This window comes from Amblyomma mixtum, chromosome 5, assembly GCF_055824585.1.
Source record: "Amblyomma mixtum isolate Tamu chromosome 5, ASM5582458v1, whole genome shotgun sequence".
In the NCBI taxonomy this organism is placed as follows: Eukaryota; Metazoa; Arthropoda; class Arachnida; order Ixodida; family Ixodidae; genus Amblyomma; species Amblyomma mixtum.
The window spans coordinates 56,993,552-57,018,576 of record NC_143016.1 but is presented as its reverse complement, the minus strand read 5'-3'; the positions used below and the strand labels follow the sequence as shown (position 1 = coordinate 57,018,576).

The 25,025-nt window shown below is 45.9% G+C and overlaps 1 protein-coding gene across 3 annotated transcripts in view; it reads left to right on the top strand.

The window, feature by feature from the left end:
- LOC149342258 (uncharacterized) overlaps positions 1-22,442 on the top strand; it is a 114,566-nt gene extending 92,124 nt beyond the window's left edge. For all 3 annotated transcript variants that reach the window (XM_089544580.1, XM_089544582.1, XM_089544581.1), the window contains 5 exons: positions 11,456-11,770; positions 12,957-13,259; positions 14,637-14,748; positions 16,362-16,461; positions 18,215-22,442. In XM_089544580.1, the coding sequence (XP_089400706.1) occupies positions 11,456-11,770; positions 12,957-13,259; positions 14,637-14,748; positions 16,362-16,461; positions 18,215-18,296 (912 nt within the window). In that variant the 3' untranslated portion in view covers positions 18,297-22,442. The remainder of the gene's footprint in view (positions 1-11,455; positions 11,771-12,956; positions 13,260-14,636; positions 14,749-16,361; positions 16,462-18,214) is intronic.
- Positions 22,443-25,025: the final 2,583 nt, after the last annotated feature.

Sequence of the window (25,025 nt, the reverse complement as noted above, 5' to 3'; positions counted from 1 at the left end):
CTGAACACAAGACCGTCTATGACGGGCACCCCTGGTGCGAAGAGCTTCAGTCTTCCAGTTGGAACAAACCGTCTCTGGCGGGGGCACCGCTGGTGCAATAAGGAAGAGATGAAGAACCTGTGAAACTTTACTATAACCAACAAGGTTTCTTCACAATCGCAGCGCTGTTGAAAGAGCACTTGCTGGAATCCGTCTTTCATCAGAACTCGTTCTTCTGCTTTCTCTACGAAGGCTGCTAAGTAAACAGAGTTAGAATAAACAGACATGTGGTTCTTCGCCGTCTTCTTCATCCGTCTAAATGCATCCATTAGTCTGCCATCTCCGTTACAGTATAGAGCTGCTGCAGAAGAGGCTTCCAGAGCACACACATCTGGACCGAATTAATCTCTTTCGCTAGCGTGCACTGGCGAGACATTACTTTTTGTTGCGATGTCCTTTGATTGCACGGCACCGAAAGGATTAATTGCTTGCACTCGGCGTTTGGGCACATGCACTGCTTGTTATTACGGTCACATATTGATTGATTGATTGAAAACATCTTTATTTATTCAGTATTTTCAGAACATGTGGGTGGGCCGCCTAGTCCGGTAGTCCATTGGCTGCTGCTGCTGCGGTGGCCCTCCCCACCAGCCAGTGCTGACGGTCAGGATCATCGCTGAGCAGAATAGCCTCCCACTGCTCCTCCGAGGGGTTGGGAATGGGGTCAAGTAAGGGATTAAATTGGCATGCCCACACCATATGGTAGAGGTTAGCTACCTCTCCACAGTGTGGGCACTGCGGAGAGTATAGTGTAGGGTACCACAGGTGTAATTTAGCTGGTGTTGGGTATGTGTTGGTTTGTAGTCTCCTAAGGGTGTTCTCTTCTAACTTATTGAGGGATTTGTGTGGTGTTGGGTACTCCTTTCTTGCTGTTCTGTACGGCGCGAGATTGTCAGTATACACTGCTAAACCTATCAGGTCACGGCACCCTTCATGGTCATCAGGGGGAGACGCCCGGTATAGAAGAGCTCGGGCATGCCTGTGAGCGGCTTCGTTTCCTCCTGGTAGTTCCAGGTGACCGGGAAACCAGATGATTGAGGCTTGGTTGGGTGGATGCTTAGTCAGCAATGACAACCCTGACTTATGAATTAATCCGGAATTGTAGTTGCGACAGGCGTTCTGGGAATCAGTGAGCACAACGGCGTTGGGGTTATATGCTACAGCTAATGCAATAGCTGCCTCCTCTGCGTGAGTGGGGTTAGATGTTTTCACCGAGGCGCAGTTCACCATCGACCCTGAAGGCGTTGAGACTACAATAGTCATGACTCCATTCTGTGGTCCTGCTGCGTCCACGTAAAGGGTGTTAGTCTGCTTGTCCCATTTCTTCTGCAGGGCTTCCCCTCTTGCCTTCCTCCTCTCGATGTTATATGCGGGATGCATATTCCGCGGAATGGGGTGCACGTTGATGCGTCTTCTTACATCGCGTGGGACCTCTTCCCTTTGGTCAATTGTATACGGCTGATTAACATGGATCTTCTCGAGCAGTTCTCTGCCGGGTGTTGTGAGTGCGAGCCTATTGAGTTGTGAGAGCCATTGTGCTTCCCACATCTCTTTGAGGGTATTATGTATTCCTAGAGCCATGAGCTTGGCCGTTGGCGTGGAGTTCGGTAGCCCCAGTGCCGTCTTGTAGGCTTTCCTGATGAGTGTCTCCAACTTTTCAATTTCCGACCTGGAGAGGTTAAGGAATGCCGTCCCGTACATTATCCGCGAGATCACGAAAGCTTGCACTAAGCGGATGGTGTCCCTTTCCTTCATGCCATGGTGTTTATTTCTGATACGATGTATCATCCGGAGGATTTGCTCGGTGGATGTTGTAAGCTTCTTCATTGTGGTGGTGTTCTGTCGCCCCTGCGGGATATACTGCCCTAGGATCTTGATCTCCGTGGGTTTCTGTACTGGGTGGCCCTCTATATACACCGAGATGTTCTGCGCTAGGGGTGTCCTCGGGTTCTTCAGAATTAGCAACTCGGAAGATGCGTTCACCACATAGCGACTTAACGTGGGAATATCTAGGCGCCCCAACTCCCTGCTTGGGGGCGATTTATTTTCACGAAATTGGTGGGATGTACCATATACATGCAGTATACGCATAATTTAATGTCGTTCGATTACACACAATCTGTACACAGGCGGAGTCCACGCCGGCAAGTACGTATGGCAAAAGCTCATTGCGCACTAAAGTTTCGCTTTTTCGGCTGTGTTCGCTCGGAATACTCCAAATAAGCACAGTTACACTGCTGTCTTTTTCATCCTGCTGAAGACACAAAACTACGCAGGAAACAGGACACAGAAAAGAAGCAGACAGGACGAGCGTAGACTAACAACTGATTTATTGGCCGAAAACAACCTTCCTTCAAAAGCAACGCATGCGCAACCAAACTTAACGCCCAAAGCAAAAGTACACAATCTTATCAACCTAAAAAGTCAAGTTCCTTCTTTTAGGTTGATAAGATTGTGTACTTTTGCTTTGGGCGTTAAGTTTGGTTGCGCATGCGTTGCTTTTGAAGGAAGGTTGTTTTCGACCAATAAATCAGTTGTTAGTCTACGCTCGTCCTGTCTGCTTCTTTTCTGTGTCCTGTTTCCTGCGTAGTTTTGTGTCTTCAGTATGTCTTACCAACTAGCCTCTCATCACACACTTCTAGAATTTTTCATCCTGTGCTGGCGTCGTAAGTCGATTAACGATTTAAGATTTTAGCGCGCCATCATAAACAGGGTTCTGTCTCAGTTTACGGCATGCTACGGAACGTTTTCATTAAATATGGCTTCCTTTCGATCACAATTTCATCTAGCCTAAGTCCAATGCCGAACGTACGTGTTCGAGCGTTGTGGAGAATATCTGCCCATCTCTTTCAGTCCAAAGCCATGCACTCGAACGCTATAGAAAGGCGCCGGCACGGTTCGCTAATCACTGCTGCGGCTAGCAGTGGCAGTATCGTTATCTGCAAACCAAAGCCAGCCGAGCTTCCCGCACATCTGGAGTCGTCTTCTGCTGTCGGTATCCTCAGCGCGACGTCCCGTGGTGGAGCAGCCTTGACAGTTCGTTCTCCGGAGAAGACGACGAAGACACGTTGTCTTTCAGCACGTGCCTGTCCCACGTGCTGCGTCGTCACCCTCCCTTACACATACCCCACTTGAAGTTGGAAAAAAAAAAAACTGCCTAAGGCTTAAATTTCGGGGATGGAAGCTAGCGAGTGAGGGAGGGACGCTTCCATGTAGCGGTCCTTCCCATTCCGAGCGCGTTCCTTTCATCAGGCGGGCGCGTCGTCGTCCAATTGAAGAGTCCGCGCGGTTTTGTGTTTGGCCTTCTTGGAGAGAAGCCAAGGCTGCTGCCACTGCTAACGCCGCTGCGGCCCGCCGTCCCGGAGGAGGAGAGAGAGAGAAAGAACTATGCGTGCTGCTGGGTTGCTGCGGGGGTGAGACCCCCGAGTCGGGCGCTGGGCGGCAGCGCGCTGCGTTTGCAATCGCGGGTAACTTTCGGCGCGCTGCAGCCTTCCTCTCTGGACCATCTCTCGCTCCGTCGCTCCCCACGTGATCCACGTCAGCCTTCCAGAGCCACGTCTGCCGCTGATCAGTCAAGCCGTCGCAAAAAAAACTTTGGCTGCCGTGCGCGCTCGCCAGCCTCCGTTGTTCACCTCGTGTTTGCATGCCGTGGCAGTGCGCTGTATTGCTTCGGTGCCGTCGACGTCCGCAGCCTTGGATGCGAAGGCGCTCGCGCCCGGGGTGGTGGTGTTGCCTGTGTTTCGACGAAACAGGACGGATGTGACGTCGGTGTGCGTGGAGGCGTGGTGTGGTGAAGGCCGTGCTGCACGACGGCGGAAGACTGCCGCCGGCCGTGGCGTCCAATTTCCGGCAAAACTTTTTTTGCTGCTTCTTCTCCGACGAAGCTAGTTCGATTCCAATCCTCCAGCACGAAGCCGTGTTCGGTGTTTGCGAAAGCGTGGACAGTCCGAGACCTGTCAGCCTCGTCGGAGCGGCTGGACAGCCTTGGTCGAAGCCGGACTCTTGCATCGACCGTGCGCGACAACGGTGCGTGGGTGTGTGTAGCTTGCAAGGAAATGAAGACCCGTAAAAGTTCCTCGAGCTAATGAAACAACGAGTCGACATCCAAGCAGATGCTACTTGTCCTCCGCTCAATGGTTCACGTGTTGTTTGCGCCGAGGACGAGCCAAGATAGCTTTCCGCCAAAACTGTGACTTCTGTGTTCCTTTCCACGTAAAATTAACAACCCTGCCGAGAGGAAACCATGAGACCCGGCGAGCTGTGATTGTCGTGGAAGTTTCCTGTGCTTTGTAGCGTCCTGTGAATCATACGTCCGCTTACTATAATTACTGACAAACATCCGTTGGCCGGAGTCGACCGCCACTGTCAACAGAAGGAGTGACCCAGGTTGTATAGCTACCCGACAACACTTCACGCCCTGACTGCCGTGCCCTCTGAGGATAGCTGACTCTCCAGGATGTCAGTACCTGCGTAAGAGGCCCCCGGCTGCTGTTGTCGCCCACACCGCTTCAGGCTGTTGACGGGAGCGCATCTATCACTCGTGTGACACATGCCCGTTTTTTGCGCGACGAAGCTCTCGCGGCGTGTCGGGCGACGGCGATAAGGCCAGCGAGCTCCTTCCCGTCTCCTCGATTCTGTCCGCGTTGGCAGGCGTCCCGCGCGCGTGCATTCGCTCGCCATGGGATTCGGACCGCGGGCGAAGACGGCGACAATGACCTCTCAGGACCCCGTTCCCTTGATCTGTGTGGAAGGAAGCCAGCCCGACTCGGAACTTCGGAAGGATTCCCCTCCCAGACCCAAGAGAGACCGCGAGGAGTTGCGTGGAATACTGAGTGATACTCTCTATGTGTCCTCGATGTACCAGATTTGCTTCGCCGACGTTGAGTGCGATTCATCCGATGAAAATGAGCGGGAAGACCAGGAGGAGGTGAGTGGGTTGTGCATGATGTGCACCGGTGACGTGAACGCGTTCTCTGTCCCTCGATCTCTTTTACTGGAATAAGTGCACGTCCCTCACGGTCCTTCGCGCAACGTATGAATAAGTCGCTACATCTTGATATAGGTCACGGTAACGTATACGACACTGTCGTCGTCCGCTACATCTTAACATAAGTCACTGTCGTCATCGTTTCCTTATGGCACTGCGCTAACTTGAATGGTTTTCATTGCTGAAGACGATAAGGAATTCGCTGTACAAGAATGTATAAACTATATCATCTACGGACGCCCGAGTGTAAAAAGGAGATGATCATTAATGTCCTAAATTCATTTTTCGGTGCGCCAGATTGTTACTGGAAAGCGAGAGGCTTACAGGCCTCGGCTTGAATCGTCAGAAGTGTTGACGTCGTACCGGTGGTTTTAATGCCGACTGGCGTAACGTCAGTTCGAAAACTGAATCGTACATTCGTTTAAAATAACGAATATGCTGGGCTATGCAGCGCTTATGACTTTCCTCGACTTCTGATAGGCGTTTCCAAGTTGTGCGACTTTGCAGGCGATAGATATGCACTGCAGAATTTTATATTATTCGTATGAAATTTCAACTCCCTTACATTCGTGTTTAGTAGCAATGTCTGCTCCAGTTCCACGTCACCCCCCCCCCCCCCCCCTGCCCTAAGAAAGAAAAAGGAATTTATTTATAGCGCACCTCTGGCACACGCTCGTGCACATATACAAAATACATCTAGGAACGTGACGCACAATACCGAACTGGAGATCTAGCACATGTACCAGCAATGACATTGGTGCGTAATACTGCTTACTGGTTTGTAATGTTTCATTATTTTTCATGTGCAGTCGCGCCTATGGTAATAAGGAGTACCCATCGGCAATCAAACTCCTCTCTGGCGTTAACTATCGAAGAATGAGCACTGTTTGATACAAAAAGGTAATTCCCCTTGTGCCCTTGCGTATAAACGCAACAGACCTCCGTATTTCGTGCACTGAACGCGAGGGAGGAGTTAGAACGCCGGAGCGTGCTCCCTATTATTCTTGCCGTGACTGTACATGCTGAGACAATCTGCAGGTACAATGGAGTCAACTGAGCGATCATCGCATGCCTCTCTTGCAGTGGCGCAATTAAAGAAACAGTACAATAGGTCTAAACTGAAACGATCTAGCTCTCCTTAACTTCAGAACTTCCGGGAAACAATGAACTCAGGTTCCTTGATTTGACCTTCAGAATCACACCAGATCACGTCTGCTGGAGATACGTGCCACGCTCCATGAAGAGCCTCCTGCCCTTTTCGTCAGCGCACTCGAAACTAGTGAAGCGCAGCATTGCCACATCAGCTCTACGAAACGCACTTCAAAGATCGTGCTTTCTCTGTGTCCCGACCAGCTTCCAGGCGCAAGTCGGACTGTTGATAGAGGCGGGGTTCCCCATGTCGCTCTTCGCTATCTTGGCAGAAGAATTACTGCGAGAGCTTCGCCATTCCCGTCGCGCCGACAGCAGCCCGGATCGGTCAAGAACAGCGGTAGTTCCCTACGTACACGAGGCAAGCCGCAGACTGAAGAAAATAGCGGGGGAACACAGAATATGCATCGGTTTTTTGGCGCCCAACAAATTGGCAGGCCACTGTAAACGAGCCAGTCAAGAAGATCAGCCGAAAAGTGCATGCAAGATTAAGCACAAGGCACCATATCTAGAACCCTATGCGGCCTCGGTGAGATACTGCTATCGTGTGGTGCGTCCTACATTGGACAAACAGGAAGGTCAATGAGCGTCTGATGGAACACTCGAAGTCACTCAAGACCGGCACAGGCAGCAACCTGCCCATTCACTGTAAAAAAATGCTGTTGCGTGCCGGCCCTCGACAAGACAGAGATTTTGAAAAGATATTACGGAAAGCGCACACGTGAGGTACATGAAGCTTACCTAGTTCAAAATCGCGGTGACACGTGTGTCAGCAGTCCGTCGACCAACCTACTATCGAAAGAGACTGCCTATCTGAAAAAGTGATCCTGTCTCTCGTAGAACACTTTTAACTTTTAACCGTTTTACATGGCGTGCTATCCACGTTCCTTTTTTACCCGACGGCATGCCCATTATTCATCCTTCACCTGCATCTTATTGTTTTCATTTTCTCATGTCAGTCTTCCCACAGGCATCGTTCCTTGTTAAAACTTTTATAGCTTTTTAGATTTTATCGCTTTTATCCGGCCCTTTACACCGACCCGGACGTTGACTCAGCTGACAGCTTGCCTCGAGACTACTTAATGTGTGTGAACCATTCGAATAAACTTCAGTTGTAAATCAGCGCTTATGTTGTACGTTCCTCTATCCTGCGTTTGCGCTGTCCCCTTTTAAGTAATGTTTAGCCAATTCGCCCGCAACAGCACCCTCGTGAAGTAACAATACCACTTGCACTGTTTCTTGTCTAACTTTCGCCATTGTGATGTCAGGCTTACAGCGTTCAATTGAAATGCTAGCCCATACTCTGGAGTGGTACGGCGGGCACACACGTTTAATTTTCGCGCGAACTCGTCTTGCCGACGTTGTCCCTCTTTTGGGTAGTGTACGAGCTGGCGTCCTTGTGGCTTCCAAAGGTGTCAATAGATGGCGCTAGGCTCGCGAGTCTTGCTGCTCATGCGTGATGCCGCTTTTGCAAGTTTCTTTTGTTCGCGGATAACTCAAATAACGCAACTTTCACTGCACCACGCTGACGATGTTAGTGCTTTTGAAGATAAAGCGAGTCATGTGTGCCGTAATCTTTTGTTTTAGCGCAGCTTGCTGACAAAAATAGTTGCACGTTTACCGGCTCTATCGCCGTATCGCACAGTGAGTCCCGAGGCGCCCAGCGGTCCCGTCAGAGAGAACGCCCGAGTAGAACAACCTCGACTCGTTGACGCCCACTTGTCAAACCCATGACCTTTTGACCCACGACGGCTTCTTTCTTTGGGTCCCTGGGACATAATCCTCGGCGACGACGAGCTTCAGACTCTCGCTGTGCAACTTTTCGGAAGAGATGCCTCGAGCCGACTCCGCGGGACTTCGTACCGATACCTGATCCCACGCATCTGGCTGGCGTCGTGTTTCGCAAGTCCTCCGCCTTCTGATCGTGTGTGGCTTGCGTTTGGTTACGCTCCAAGTTTCTAAGCCTGGCAAGAAAGTTTAGCATATTTGCTATTGGTCGTTGTGCACAGCGTCATAATGAAGAGCGTTTTTGGTGGCGTATGGAACAAAATCGACGCCGGTAGGTCTTTCCTGCCAGCCAGTATGCGTTACGACGTGATCCGCCAGCACGACTACGGTGGCATGAGTTCGAGAAATCTCGAGCTGGATCCTCCCTCGAACAGTGCTTATTCCGATGATGAGGACACTTCTGAAGAAGAGTGGCAGGAACCCAAGCGTGCTGAAGAGGGGAAAGGTCGAATCGAAGACGAATGGAACTTTTTCGACAACATAGTGCAGCTCCTTGGTGACGCCGACTCTGTGGAGGTAACCAGAAACGTTTCTTGCTCACGAGGCATCTGCTGGGAAGAAAGCTGGATTAGCGACTTTTTCTTGCATTTTTGTTTTTTGTTTGTTGTGGTTTGGGGTGGAGGGGAGCGTACATCACTTGTGAGAGTAGAATCCGTTAGACCGCGTGACATTCGTGGGAGTAGCGGGCGTGGTGTACGCGAGTAGCATTGCAGAAAAACGTTACTTTATGATGGCTCATGAGTTTGGCTACTTTTATGTACGACCTCGCAAAATCATAGCTTTTAAACCAGAGTGACTTCATCGGAGGACTGCTTAAGAGCTTCCAAAGAAACCAGTGTCGTGCATTGCACAGATACGGATGGCTAAATGCGACCTTACAGGCTTTGTGCATGCGTAGTTCGGAGCTCATTTTGAGAAGTTGATTTCTGCTATGAAATAAAGTGTTTTACTACTACTACTACTACTAATTTTTCGAAGGTACATTTTTCGGAAACTGCTACAAAGCATGCGGCGCGACGCTTTTGAAGCAAAAACTTCGAGCTGTATTTTGAATTAGCACGTAATGCTTGTGCGTTCACCATGGAGCACATTACAATTACACCATGAACTAGATGTGTTTTATCTGTTTTTTTTTCTTACTTGCTGATTGTATAATTGTCTACATATTTGTGTTTCGCTGTCACAACTCCTGTGAAGGCTTCTTAATTACAGTTACGTGTTGGTAGAGCTGGTGGTTGTACCGCATTCAGTTCGCAGTTTGCTGGCGGTGCCAATGTACTCTGTCATTGTCAAGGTTTTGTTCTCTTTCCGAGACAAAAGTTTACCCGACAAAGGGCAGGCTGTCAAGCTTGTGTCAAACGCATTGTCTTGTCACTCCGCCATTTGGCATTGTGTCACTGTGTGCAGATGTGTGACGGATGAAAAAGTCTGATTTGAAGTGTGCATTTTTGAAAGAAAGCCGAGAACCTTACACCACATTTTTATGGTGATCTAAGCACATTCTTCTGCTATGTCTTGTACTCAATGCTCCTCACAGAGTATCTCAAAAAACAAATTCCAGCATGTAAAGATTCATGCACTACATTCTCATGTGCTGCATTTAGTGGAATTCATTGAAACATTGAGGTTTAAAAAATGCCCTTGATTGAGAGAACTTCATAGGTCAATACATCTGAAGAAAACAGCAATTGGCCATTGCCAATGGACTGCGGGTGCTGTTATACTCCACTACAATGTTCTAAAATGCTGTGTAGTGGCAAAAGCGGTGCTATCCCCATGAGGCTCTCGTAGTGATTGCCATGGCATGGTGCTGGCAGACTCCTGGAGCAAAGCCAGCGTGCCATTAGTACGCATGACGTGCAGCTTCGAGGGTCCGACCGGACAGTCACACTGTTTTTTTTGTTGTTATCACATACGTATCCCTTTTTTTTAATGCATCCCCGCTTAGCTGCAAACGAAGGTGCATTAACAAATGGGTCATTACTTTTTAAATGGGTCAGATGAAAATCAGTGGCTGTAATTTTCAGTGATGACACCAATGGGGGGGTGAGAAATGGCGGACGCCACGGCAAAAATTTTCCAGGCGTTTCGTTCTGTCCCTGGGAAGGACCTGATTTTGCTTGCTCACAAACACTTTAAGCATTGTCTTTGCATTTGGTTATGACAAGTGTATTTATCCCAGTCTTGTTACCCCATTTGTTCTTTTTATTTTATCTTCAAAAGGAACAATGCCTGCCCAACCTAAAAATACTCTCCTTTCCCTTGTCAGAATATCCTTGAGCAGCCCTTGGTATGGTAAAACAATAACCAAAAACTTTGGGTTGCAAGTTTGTTCCATTTGAAAAAAAAGGCAAATACCCCTTGGTTTTTCTAGGTTTTTTTTTTTTTTTCAGGAAGGTCAGGTGGAATGTCTTCATGCCGAAATTGGATAGTGCTTGAACTATGGTTTGCAGGTGCAATCTGTTGTTTTGCTATATTCATTAAGGTTTATAACACAAGACACTGGATCCTTAATTTGTTTTATCTGTGCAATATATTAATTCACCACCACTGTGATTCTAATTTTATCAATGACTCGTATGATGCTGTTAAAACATCACACTTTAAAAGTGTTTTTTTTTTGTGATACTAAAAGGTTTTAGCTACCTTTCCATTAGTTTGACTGGTGAAATGGGCAGGTTGAGTATCAGTTTGAAGTACTACACCCACTACATTCTCCGAACTACTAATTCGGACCTTATAATATATACTTAGTCGCTTGTGCCTAATCTTAGCAATTACTGTCTTTCACAATTTCTGCTTTCATTAAAACATACTCACTAGTAGGAGTAAATGCAATTTAGTTACAAGCACCAATTTGGTGCAATAAATACTGAACTTTCATTTTTTTAGCTCATTCTTCGCTGCCATGATGTCTCTGTAGTTACAGTGCTTAGTTGGTGACCCCGGATGATTTGCCTTTATTGCAAACGCACTAATTGGGAGGTTTAGAGCCTAGCAAAATTGTCTCTTGCCGATGTGTGTCCCGAGGTTCAGAGCCTAGCAAAAAAAGATCGCATCAGTATCCACGTCTGGAAGTCGAACCCACCGCAGTGCGAACCGATCAGTTTTGAAAGGCCGCTGTGCGAGACCACTAGGCTATCACCGCATCTCGTGCTGTGCATTCTGCTGCGGAGTGTCGTCTTCATCAACCTCCATCTGCTCCGTCCTGTGGCACTGCCCACTGTTCGTTGTCTTCTGCAGAATGTAACAGAATGCAGAGTGTAGTAAACATTCTCTGCGGATTTTTTTGTTTAGGTAACAAAAAAAATTTTGACAGATTGTTTCCATGTCATGGAGGAAACAGTGGGGAATTTTCATGAATATGGGCAGAGCTTCACTGCATACTGTATCTGACTGCATGCTGTATCTGACCGTAGTGTTAATAAGAAGTTACTTGGAACAGTTCCGTACTGACAACTTGTGTGTGTGTGTCATCTCTCTTCCATGCAGAGACGCAATGACCGTGAGGCCATTCGACAGAAGCTGGCTATGGACACAGATGTGGAGGAGTCCTTTGGAATTGAGCGCGCCAACCGGAAACCCAGTCTCGCTGTCAGGCTGCAAGAAAGCAAGAATCTACAGATCTGCTTCATGAATGAGACTGCCGCTGAACTAGACTCCTTGGAGTTGGCTGGAGCGACAGCGCAGCCACAAGATGACGGCAGCAGCCGACCGGCTGCCAGTCAACAAGGGAACGCCAACACTTCTTCTGTCGGGCTCCCAAATGGACTTCTCAATGCAGGCTCTGACATCTCCCTGCTGCAGGTGAGTAGTGCTCTGATAGAATTTAATGGACGCTGGAATTATAATTCTCAGACCACACCCAAGGAATCACTTGCAAAGAAGCAATTGTATCTTATCACTCTACTTAAGAATTTTCGTTTCTTCACTGAATGCAGAAGTAAGCGAGACCACTGGTAACTTCATTATCACAGCATGCTGCTTTGTGTAGTAATACTTTGTTTGCCATTTTGGTTACGCTTGCTTGTGGATGCTAGCTAAACGAAAAACTCATTCTGCTGGGTAAGCCGGTGGATTAGTATTGAATAGTAAAAGATAGCTCATTAGCTACAAGAATAAACATGTGCAGAGGGCAAACATTTGTCTAGATAATTCCGAGTTGTGTGTTCTAGACTGAAATCATAGGCAGAGGGCAAAAGGTTTGTCTAGGTAGCCTGAGCTGTGTGCTCTAGACTGCATGCATGGCATCTAACAGTAACTCGAGGTTCGAGACAAGCTGCAAGTAGGCATGGTCACACTAACGGAATTGTTTCTCCTTGCTTGGCGCTATGGCATGTTATATTGTTGTGAAGTACAGGTGAAAGACCAAGCTGAACTTGGGAAGCAATCTCTGTCACTACGAATACTACACTTAATAAGACTTTCCCGTATGCTTTTTTATAACATGATCAGTGATATTACAAGCGCCTGTCCTGTGTGTTTCCTCCTCTTGTGTGCGTGTTCTTGTGAGCTTAAATTCATTTCAATATAAGCTATGCACCATCTAGCCCAAACAGAAGTTTTGTTAAAAGCCTTGGAACTTTAACAAATGTGTGCAGGTTTTTGAAAGCTCTGTTCTTTTTCTGTTTTGGGCTTTGCAAATTAATTCAAATAATTAATTGTGCAATTTGCTATTGTTTTTTTTCTTTGCAACTAAGTGGGGTGTTTCAAATCCATTGCGATGTTGTCTGTTTTCACTTGGCAAATGCAAATATTCCTGTTTTTCGCTTTACTATGTGCCTTGAAGACTGAAAGATAGAAGCCAAGCAACGTGCTTGGGGCATGAAATCTTTTTTTCTGGAACTTTTTTCAGTACCGCAGGTTCTGCAAGAGCCCAGGAGACCTGTACTCGTAAGACAGGACTTGTTAGGAGGTTTCTGATTGTGTTGCAGTGTGTAATACTTAGCTGCCTTGTGGTGTTCCAGCATTTGGGTACTTTTGATCATTGCAGACCAGCACGAAGCCAAGCCAGAATGCGAGTCCCGCTACCAGGCGAGCCTCGCAAGAGGAAGCGGCCCCCAAGCGGCCGTCGTTCTTCTTCAACCGGCGCAAGAGCTGGCGCCAGAAAAAGGCCGATGGCGGCGAGGCCAAGAAGGAGTCCTCGTCGGAGCGGTGGAACGGCGAGGACTTTGCCACCCGCCAGGCACGGCTCCAGGCTGAAGCGAGGGCAGCGCTGGCGCAGGCCAAGGAGATGGCACGCATGCAGATGGAAGTGGAGCGACAGCAGAAGAAGAAGTCGCCCATTGCTGACATTGTGAGTGCTGACTCAAGAACACAATCCTTAACGGTCACTTTATGTTGATTATCAGGAGCTAAATTGAAGTGTGCTTTGCTGTGAAACATGGTAATCTTTTTGTGTGCAGCTCAGTGAGCGCTGCACCGAAGAGAGTTAGAAAAGTGGAGTCAAACCAATGATCTGTAGAGGAGGAACTTTGTGGTTTTAGATGGTTGGGCTATTTGTGACAACCTTTTATAGCATCTTTATAATGGAGGCTGTAGGTTGAACAGATTTTGTGAGCCATCTTATATGCAACGGAACAGACCTGCAGGCTGCGTTTTCTTTTCTCTTCACTGTTGTAAAAGGCTAAGAGCTATGTTTGCCTTGTGGAGTCTGCCCTGTTATATATTTTGACACTCTAGTGTGTTTTGAATACAAAAGGTCACAATCAGGACAATACAGTGCAATTTCAATAACTCCTTGAGGAAAGTGAAGATGAAGAAAAGGATGGTAAACCCAAAAAAGAGGCCATTGACTCTGAACCTGCTTTTACCCTTGCAGAGGCAGAATCAGCAGTCCAATTGCTGAAGAACTGCTTTGAACGAGGGGAAGGTTCAGAACTGTTCCTGCGCAGCGAAAAAAAACAGTTGCGTGAGCTAAAGCAAACAACTATAAAATCGTTCTTCACTGATGAACAAATGGCCATTCCCACTGTACATTAAAGGTGGTGTGGGCAGGGCACGCTTATTTTTCTTTCTTTTTAAAGCCCTTTCTAATACTATATGTACATTACAGGCAGAATGAGTGATGAAATTATTGACCAGCTCTTTTTTTTTAATTAATGCCAGTAGTACTTTAAAAAAAAAATTGTTCACTACTTACTTTTGTGCGTTAAAATTTGTGCTCATGGTGCAGCGTGGCTGAGGATCACGCTGTGCTAAATCTCTGTTCTCTCTAAATGGAACTCCTGATAAACGGAACATATTATCCTGGTCCCTTGAGGTTCCGTTTAAAGAGAGTTCACTGTATAGCTGAGCAGCTCGCTGGGATGGCAACCCCAATAAAAGACTGATGACAAAAGGAATTTAGAGTCTACTGAGTGCAGCTACTTGTAATAATCCAGTCATTGAACTGTTTTCAGAAATTTACAAAACTGTTTTCCTTCAGTTATAATTCTTCCCAACATGATTTGTCTTTGCATGAAATGTAGGAAGTGGTTTTTGTCATTAGCACAGCAAATTTACAGTGCGAAGTGTGGTCAACAGCACAAACCTGGATGTTTGGGGAAATGGGCCTCCCATCTTCATTTATTGCTTCCATCTTCCAATGCTAACACTGCTTCCTTAGTTGCCAGTATGAGAAGCTTCAGCGACCTGACTTCAGCCCTTACACACTCCGCATTTTGTATTTCAGGTTGGCATCTCCTTCCCTGACAGTCGCCACCGGCTGAGCCGACAGTTGCTGAATGACATGAATGTTGCGCAGCTGCAGGTGATTGTCAACGACCTCCACTCACAGATTGAGAGTGAGTAGTCCTTAGATCCTTCTCATAAGTGAGGCTTTTTAAAATTTGTACTAAATGAAAGACGTGCAGTTTCATTGTCTGTGTCTTGAGGTCTGAGTGAGAGCGCTTAGTTTGAAAAAGATGGCACTTGAAAAAGAGGCCGCTTAGTTTGGAAAAAACTCACTTAACGAGCACTGGTGTCATATTTCAAGTTGATAATTTCAGGGACTGTAATTTGCTTCCACACATCACAAATTAGATACATTGCCTAACTGCTGAGAAGAGTGCGCTATGTTTCTGTTTGCATGCAGATTATATAAGCATGAATATAAGACTATTTTAACATCATAAAATGGCGATGCTGTTTGGCTCATTCTGTGAGTGGCACTGACAGATTGAGGGTGTTTATTTTTTTTGGCAATGGCTGCTTAGTAACATTAATGGTTTGGTTGGTTGGTTATTGGGGTTTAACGTCCCAAAGCGACTGAGGCTATGAGAGACGCCGTAGTGGAGGGCTCCGGAAATTTCGACCACCTGGGGTTCTTTAACGTGCACTGACATCGCGCAGTACACGGGCCTCTAGAATTTCACCTTCACCGAAATTCGGCCACCGCGGCCGGGATCGAGCCCACGTCTTTCGGGTCAGCAGCTGAGCGCCGTAACCACTGAGCCACCGTGGCGGGTAGCATTAATGGTTTGGGGACTGGCATATCCCTGCTTCAGAAGTTAATAGACAGCTTTACTCTATTTTTCATGTCCGAGTATATGCAATGGATATGTTGCATTGAATTAGTAAAACAAGATCTATGGCCAGATGGGGGTTCTTAGCTGGACCCATAGAGCAAGGCAAATTCATTCGTGGACTGAGACTCTTCGAAAGAGAGATTGAGCCATTTTATTTCCTTTATTTACTGTATATGCTTGCATAATGGATGCACCTCCTCCCAGTAGCTCTAAAAAATACAGTTTTTCTGAGTATTTTACCCCGCAAAATGAATGGACCCGCCAAATTTTCAAATTTTTTTATGGGGAAAAAAATGCAGTCATTATGCAAGTAAATACAGTAGTTATTTATTTATTGGTGACCATTTTGCTGAAGTTGTACAGGAGTAAACTTTTCTTTCCCTGAAGACTGCATAGGAAAAATGTTTGACTCAGTTTGGCATCATGTCTTAGTTCTTAGCACCTTTCTACTGCTTTCAGTGCAGCATACGTAAGTGCAGTTGTAGTGTGACGCACAGTGATAAGGGAAGCAGAGTGGCCACATTTATATGAAAGTGAGCCCGGCCATAAACGAAGGCAGTATAGCAAGTTCCGGAGCGTAGCATGGTGGCTGCTGCCGTGCCAGTGAGGTGCTTGACGCGTTCTGTTGGGCTCCCACTTTAGTTTCTTCAACTTCCTCCCATGTGCAGAAGCAGTGGCTCTTTAGTAGCATGTAAATACGACATGCCTGCTTGCCATATCACACAGAAAAAGTAAATAAAAGTGTAAAAGCAGAGAGCTAGAAGTTAAACTTCATTTTGTGTGCAAAATTAGAGTGAAGGCTGTTTAATAGCTGTTTATAATGCTTCTCTTTTTTTTCTGTGTATTTCTTGAAACATCTTATCAGTGGCATATGTTTCTCTCATTTTCAGGCCATAATGAAGATCTGGTCAAGTTTTTGCTGGAGAGGGATGACCTTCACATGGAGCAGGACTCCATGCTAGTTGACATCGAGGACATGACAAGATACCTGTAAGCAAGCATATTTATTCGCTTTCGCATTGCATGTTATGTATCAAGAACCGGGCAGTGCACAGTCAAATTATGGCAGGCGATGGCATTCTTCATTTTAGTGCATTATCATTGCCACATTATGCAGCAGTCGTATCCAGAAACCACAGTACCACAGTAGGACTGCCAAGCTGCATTTGCCTGCTGGTTTGCCTGGTTTGGTCAAAATGAATCGAAGGTCTGCATCACCGGTCTCTACTCTAGCTGAAAAAGAGGGTTTTCACAAAAGCAATACTAGCAGCGCCGTGTCTCCTCGGTGAAAACAACCACCGCTGCGGGCGAAGTGGACCATTTTTAAATAATTTTAATTGGGGCCCTCTCTTGAGTTTCATTTGGAAAAAAAAATGATTTTTACGAGTGATTTTACGAATACTATCTCTTGTTTTTATGACTGTTGACATAGTACTAGAAAAATGTCTCTTTACAGCGCGAAGATTTGCATTGCAGTTGACCTTTATTGCCGAGTCAGTCAATAGCCGAGCATGTTTTTTTATTCATGGTAATGTAGATAATTAGTTACAAATAATTAACAAGTTATTAAACAGGTTTAGTTATCCAAGGGCTGTCTCTTGTGATTAACAACTCTGAAAAACATATGCACTTATTTTCATATCTGTGCTTTCAATGTGAGCTCATACTAACTTTATGCAGAGCCATATAGATAGCGATAAATTTATTCACCACATTAAAATATCAATCGATTCTCCATCTCAATCTTCTGGATTTTGTGGAAGAGCTTATGCAGGCTTATCCTTTTAGGTGGACGCTATTTTCCGCCACATTACTAGTTGAATTTTTATCGTGCACTTCAACTGGCCTTGAATCATCTTCATAAATAGTACCATTGCACAGGTTTCATGCAGTGTGGAGCGTGCTCTAATGAAAAATGCACTAGCTCCAGAGAATGCATCCATTTCTTACTTTCTGAAGTACTACCAACTCATGTAGATACCAAAGGACCCACCTGAGGAGGCACGCATACTGCTGACATAATAAGGGAGTAATTACTCATTGGCATCCACCCGAGCGCAGCCATACGGCTACAAAGGAAAGCTATACATCTTTCTCAGAAACTTCGTAGTTAAAGAAAAATTCGTCCTGGTCCGGGGTTCGAACCCAGGACCACCGCTTCACCGGAGCAGTCGCTCTACCAATTGAGCTAACCGGGACGGCAAGCTTATGGTAGGGCGAGAGCGAATTGATCAATAACTCGAAGTGGGAACTGTGTTGGTCAACTGGTTGGTTGGCCGTATGGCTGCGCTCGGGTGGATGCCAATGAGTAATTACTCCCTTATTACAAATCTATTCCACCTTGGGGGATTCCCCTAAACATTTGACCAATACTGCTGACATGCTAGGCCTAGTGGAGTAGAATTTTGATGCAATCACAGTTGTGGCACATAGCCATAAATAAATACTGTCATCCGTAAATAGATTTGCTTGAATCATTTCCCGTGCTTCTGTGCCAGCAAGAATGTAGATTCTCAGTCCTTAGTACATGCTGAAAGCTTATATAGAAAGTAATATAAAGAGGTTTGTAGCTGTAAAAACTTGCTGCAAGTCTGTGTACTGGAAGAAAAGCTGAACCATTTTATTTAAAGAAATCGAAGTAAGCTAATCTGATAATTCTTGCTTATGGTTGCTAAATAAAAATCTTGGAGAACCTTACTCTGAGTTTGAGGTTGATTATTTCGACTTTTGTTTTTGTGCTCAGGGGAGCCAAGAACATGACTGCATCCCATGACGGCTCTTCAGTATCACTGCCTCAGCCAGCAAAGACAATCCCCTCCAAGTGAGGAGAAGCATCTGGGACTGTGAAACAGTTCTACAAAGCTGAAGGGAACATACTTGCATAATATGCTGTGCAATTTTTTGGGGGGGGCTTTTACTCGGTGAGCCTTGTTTTTCTTATAACGATGTCTGTATGAGAGGGGATTTTCGTGGGCTGCCTTTTTTTTTTTGTCCCTGTCAGAAGAATTGATTGGAAGTGTCGGAAATGCAATTGGGACCAACTGAAAACTAATTGGAAATGTGAAGTTTTCTGCTGGTACTAGTTGCGTTCCCTGTGCTTCCAATTCCTTTAATTTTGACAAAAGGCAACTGCATTGACTTCCTTGAAAAGAACTGATCACTAGCTTGAAAAACTAGAGCATCTACGAGTCCTACGTGACCAGATTGTGTTTGTCGGCTCAGAAATGAGCAGCACTGAGAGACAAAATCACTTTGCTAGCTGTCTGTATATCTCTGCTGCAAACCCAGCACCGAGCGAGTGTTTAACTGTGGTATATCCTTTTGTGCCATGTCTTGCTTTTTTTGAGCAGCAGTAGGCATTCAGGCATTACAAATAGATGACAGCCCTTACTCATGTCTCTTAGGTTTATGTCAAAAGCTTTGGAGGTCCAAAGAAACGATTTTTTAGTCTTAGTCAGACAAGCTTGTACATTGCTCTCCATGTGTTGCCAGGGTAGTATGTATTTGCATTTACTTGCTTTTCCCTTGTTTTTGTGTGAACATGTTTTTTTTATTCACTTTTAATGGGTTCTTAGTCATTGGAAGCATTATACTCGCTGGGATGGGACAAGGTGAAATGCTTACTCGTGGCAGTACCAGCACACTCTATCTTGTTCACTGGACAGGGAGATGTGCCATATTTATTCACTGCCTGTCAGTGACTCCCTTGGCTAGAACTGGGAACATGCGACGCTGAACTTGTTTTCCTGAGGCCCCCCCCCCCCCTTTCGTCTCTTGTAAATAGATTTGGAGTTATTGTGAAGTAATGTATTGCTAACCGTACTGCGTCACAATGTTCAAATGCTGCTTGCGTTTATTAATAAGCTTTTTGGGTTAAGCTGCTGGTGTCAGTCACTTGAGCCACAACATGTGTTCCTTGTTTTTAGCCTGAACCACTGGGTTTCCTGGTTATGGTAAGTTGTGTCGACTTAGAAGCACTTTGTGCTTCCTGTCGTTAAACTGCAGGCTGTTATCGTTAACTGATGTAAAAGTGAAAATGCCAAATTTAATGGCACTTTGACTGGGCATTTCTTATCTTTCGTGTGTCCACAGTATGCTGCGTCCCATTAGCGATGCAGCTGAACCAAGCGTACATTTGGGGAAATGATGGCTTTGTTTGGATCTATTGCTTGCATCATTCTATCAAATCTTGTGTACCTTGTTTTGATAACACAGCACAGGTTGCATTGTTGTGAAACACCATGTTTGGGACTTTCATATTGTTCTTATAACGTCATGCAGCTTGACTGACTTGTTCATGCTTCTTTTGTACAAAGTGATGGAAATTCTTTTAAAATTGTTCTACTTTTGACTTCATCGTGAAAAGCCACAGTTTGAGAGCTGTTGTGCTTGAGCTGTCTTTGCTTGATATAGGTAGAATGGTTTCTCCTGGTTGACTGTGGAAAGTTGAGGGTTCATAGCAAACAAACCATTAAGGATCTTCGACATTCACCAGATTGCGATGTGGAGAAGCACGGGTGGCAGTGTGGCAAGGTTTAGCTTATTTTCACTCTTGGTTCGATTTTAGAAGTGCTTTCTGTTTTGTTCCAGGGTTGATGGCGATGGATAGAAGTGTAAACTTGACATGGCTGACAATATGAGCTCTGTGTATCATGTGTTGTTGCTTCTGCTTCATACATCTTGTAGTATCATATTATGCACAGCATGCTGCTAGACTTGTTAAACTCTCTCCAGGTTTTTTCCGAGCTAGATGTCATGCATTCCGTATTTACTGACTGCAATGCTGCAAGTCCGAAGGACTAAAAACAAGGCTGGGCAGTCCTTCTACATGATGCGCGTGTTGCTTTGGAATTGTCCCGCATGTTTTAGCTCATTCAGTTCCTTCTTTCGTAGTTTTGTAGTGTGCCATAGAGCTAACATGTGCATAATTATGTGCCCTTCATCTTAGAGCCTAGTGTTCCTCTTATTGTATAGCTGCGGGCCCTAGCTTAGGTCACATGAAAGTGAGGCTTCATACTGCAAGCAGCTTTCGAAAGTGGAACACAGTGCTCACACCTCAGCAGTGATTTTTGGAGTGCAGGATATTGCTAAGCAACGTGTGAGACTGGAGATCAAGTGAACCTGTGCAGCAACTTGGTAACTGAGTAATTTGGTTTCTGAAGTGGCCACATCTGCATCTGTGTTTTGATGCTGTTTAAGCTTTTACCTGCTTTTCTAAATGTCGGTCTCATCCTTGTATCTGGCTTAGGTACACACTGTCCACCTAGATGCTGAACTTCAAGCAAGCGTAGAAATATTTCTTGCGTTCAGTGCGACCAGCGTTTACTTTGTAACTTGGTGTACTATGAATTTTTGTACTTTTCACTGCAAATAGCCCTTCTGCTGATGCATTTGTCAGCAGTGGGTGCAAAGATCTAATGTAATGCTAAGTAGCAAGGCGGGCTTCTTGCTCGGGCCTCACGTATGTATTGGCACTTGCACAAGTGCTCAGTCGAAGTGCTACAGAGAAGGAAGCGTGCAGGTAACATAGTGTACTCAAAAGGAAAACTTCTCCATCGCAAGTGGACTTTTTATGAAAGCAAAATGAAAAATGCAGCTAGAGGCAACTTGTAATGCATTAGAACTGTTGCTTGGACGAGTTGGTGTGCCATTTGCATCCCAAGTAAGCACTAAGAACAAGTCAAAACATAGCATAAAAGGAGCAAAGTATTGTATCCAGTTTGCGTCTTTGCTCCTGTGCTGGGCAGAGCTTTGTCGAAAAATAGAAAGCGGCTATATAGAGGGTGCTCACAAGCATCAGCCCTCCTGACTTTTCACTGCGGCACATGTGTCTGTGCCTGTTTAACAAGTGTACAGAGAGCAGCAAACTGCGGCGCAAAGGCTTTTTGGAGCACTCGTCTGTTTGTATGAAGCCTGTTTAACCCTTCCTGTACTGATGACATGCTTTTGTGTGTACTCTCTACACTTCTTAGTGCCATTGTGAAGCACAGCTCTGCTGCTCGCACTGCTGTGTGCCACGTCGTTTGTACACGTTTAATACCTACTGTACTCAGTCCCACTTGTTGGGGACAGTTTGTGCTGTATGTCCAGTCAGAGATAAGTGTGTACCACTGCATGGACGATGTAGTAAAAGCACTTATCTTACTCCTACTCTCCAAAAGGAAGAAGAGAAAGAAATAATGAACAGCTTATGCATAAGTCACTGACCACTGTTCCTTCTTATTGAGTGCTTTCGTGTTCTTTTTGATGTCACATACCTTGTTTTCGTGTTTGGGCAATGGATCCTTGCACAGCAGACACATTCTCCTAGTGCAAGGTGGCTGCACATAACTCGTAGGCCGCATAATTAGTTTTTCCGTTTGTTTCTTTTTTGCAGGATCACGTGAATAACTACGAGGAGTACTGTATCTTTACATGCCATAAACTACTCCACTTGGCTTTGTATGGCTACAAACTCGCGCTTTGAATTGCCACACATTTACTGAAAGCCTTGCACTGGGAACGTTGCATGTGTCTGTGCGTGCAGTTAGCTTGTCCAGTGTTGTATAATGTGTTTTCAATGTGTTAGGGCTGACACACGATTGCGTTGGAGACAAACGCGCAGAGTTTTGTGCAGAGTCTGCTGTTGCGCTACATCGTCTTGTACCGCATTGGACAAGTTGCTTCTGTGGCACTTGGGAGAAGGTTCTCAGTGTGCAGATGTTGTATTCCTATGTGCGTGACTTTATTTATTAAGCCAAGTGAGCGGACCACTCGTGAAAGGGTCCATATTCCTTTTGAATGCTCTCGTCTGTAGTGTGTAAATGTTTAGGGAGAAGGCAAGAGAGCATGTGCTGCCTGTTCATTCTCACGCAGCGATATATGCCTGTGGTCAAGAAAGAGCTTTGTTAACGTGTCCGCCTTGCGGCATGTTTGCACATGTGTGATGACCTGCAAGCTGCGGAATCAATAAACGTACATTTAATTTAGGACAGTAGTGTTTTGAGAGATATTTTTCTGGGTCAAAAGTGGTACCAGAATTTTTTTGTAGTTCTCTACAGTTCATGAAACTGACCGCTCTGCAATGTCACATCTATTGGAGGACACAGTCTTCTATTTAAAAAGAGATCAGCACAAAGCAATGCACACATAGCCCAAAAGGTCGTCAATTTTTCTTTGTCCTGTAGAATGTGCAAAATCTTTAGGAGAATGCAGCGCTTATGCTAATTGCAACTTTCTATTCGACAGGTAAGTTAAGCGTTATTGACTGATTCATTCTGCTTTGAATGTAACTTTATTAAATTAATGCTTTTTTTTTCTTACACCTGTGAATCACCAATCACTCTCCATGTGCAAAGAGAGGTTTAGGCAGAGTGGCAGCTTCCTTCCCTCTCAATGACACTGTTGCCTTTCATACTGGCTGGTTCTGTTCCCAATAAAACATCGTGGTAAGTTTCATGGCCACTAAAGCTATCTGAGGGCCCTGGTAGTGCCACTGTGTATTGTATAATGCATGACAACCATCATCACAGCCATGAAAGGGTCAAGTGCCACTGGTGGTGACCTGTGCCTGCTGCATTTAGTGGATGCCTGCTGTGGTATGAGTTTTCATATGGGAAAGTTTCACGTCAAGCCAATGCCTGCAGTCTAGCTCGGCTGGGCTGAAGCTGCTAGCTCTCCGTTCAATACATTTTGTTTGATGCAGGCACCACTCTTGCGGGCAGCCTTTATCAAAGATGCTTTTGCCAAATTGTTTATAAACGCCGCCGGGGTGGCTAAGCGGTTATGGTGCTCGGCTGCTGACCCGAAGGACGCGGGTTCGATCCCGGCCGCGGCGGCTGGAATTTCTTTGGAGGAGAAATTCTAGAGGCCCGTGTACTGTGCGATGTCAGTGCACGTTAAAGAACCCCAGGTGGTCGAAATTTCCGGAGCCCTCCACTACGGCGTCTCTCATAGCCTTAGTCGCTTTGGGACGTTAAACCCCATAAACTAAACTAAACTAAATTGTTTATAAACTTTACCCATTATGATGCTTTTTTTGCGACTTACTACTGCAGATTCGGCCAAGGTGGACTAGGGAAACACAATACATGCATTGGTACATGCACCACAGCTTCCTGCCTGTGTCCGCTTCAGTCCGCTACAATTGCATGAAGTCTCGAATGCGGAAGTGACGGCTACGTGACGAGGGGCGGCCAGTCTTTTCGGTTGTGGCATCTCGGCTGAAAAATCTCTGGCATTGCATAACTGATTGTAGTGCAAAAGTTTTAATGGCCGTGGGAACTTTACATATCTGGCATGTTTCAAGGCGGGGGTGGCGGCGTTTTCCCTTTTCTTGAAGCAAGGAAACGCGTCCACTCTAAGCCATGCCTAGACATGTACGTTGGGGATTGAGTTCGATGAACGGCGAAAGGCTTCTCTTGCTCTCCTGCAGGCCCGGTTATAATTCCACGTAGTGGGCACTTCAGATAATGGCCCTTGCATGCACTGTACTGAAAGTTCTGTACAACCAGAATTTATGAGACCACCTTTTCCTGTGCCACTTCTCAAATAGTCCAGCATCTGTGACGTGCTGTGGAGCGTGATTAACCTGCTGCGAAAATTTGCAGCTTTCATGCTTGGCTTATAAAGTTTGTTCTGCAGAAAATCAGTCATCAGAGCTTGTTAAATATGGTAGATCATCTGTCGCGGATGCTGCAGGCAAGTTACAAAAAAAAGTTGCCTGTGGCTTAGCTCTGCTATACCAGGATATACGTAGTGTGAGCAGTGACGTCACGTGGCTCTGCGCCGGCGAACGCGCGCGGCGAGGCGCGCAGCTGTACGCAGTGACGTCACTCGCGCATGCGCAGCATGGTCGATGGAGGGAGCACGCGAAACGGCGAGACTGGCCAATGTAGCTCACGCTACAAAAAAGGTTGACTGCAATGGTCACAGATCACATGGCAGCGTCGGGCGCTGCTAGTTTTCCCTGTTTTTTGGTTCAGGTTAGTATGACAACCAAAGGTGGGGAGGCGCCTCCACCTCTTCGTCACAAATTATTAGAGCCCCACTGCACGTCCCGTAACCTCTGTACACCACATAACTGTCCAATCGTTTGGGCCATGGGTCAGTAAACTCTAAGGGACACTAAAAGATTTCTGCTTTGGACATTTGCTGATAGGACTTGAAGCTCAGCATCGCTGAGTCGTTTTGAGTGCATTTTGCATATGTTTTAATGAATTTTTTTCTCCAGAAACGCGTTTTCATGTGTTTCCCTGGTCTCAAGCAGTCGTTACGTAATTCGCATCGATGGAAGAAACGGAAACTGCTTGAGAAAAGCGACAACGCGTCTTCCCTTTCGTAACTACAACAAAAAAGAAGACTGATTGAGACTTGAATGAACTGTGAATCGCTTGTGCGAAAAAAAAAAAAAGTACTACCGAGGATCTCAGCCGGTTGCTCACGAGATATTACACGCTACTGCTCTAGCGGTAACTCATGGAACTTGCTCTACAACATGCAACATAAAAAAAATTGATAGAAATTCAGCTTTGCTCCCTTCATATAAACACAAATAGTAAACTGAGTGCAGGTAC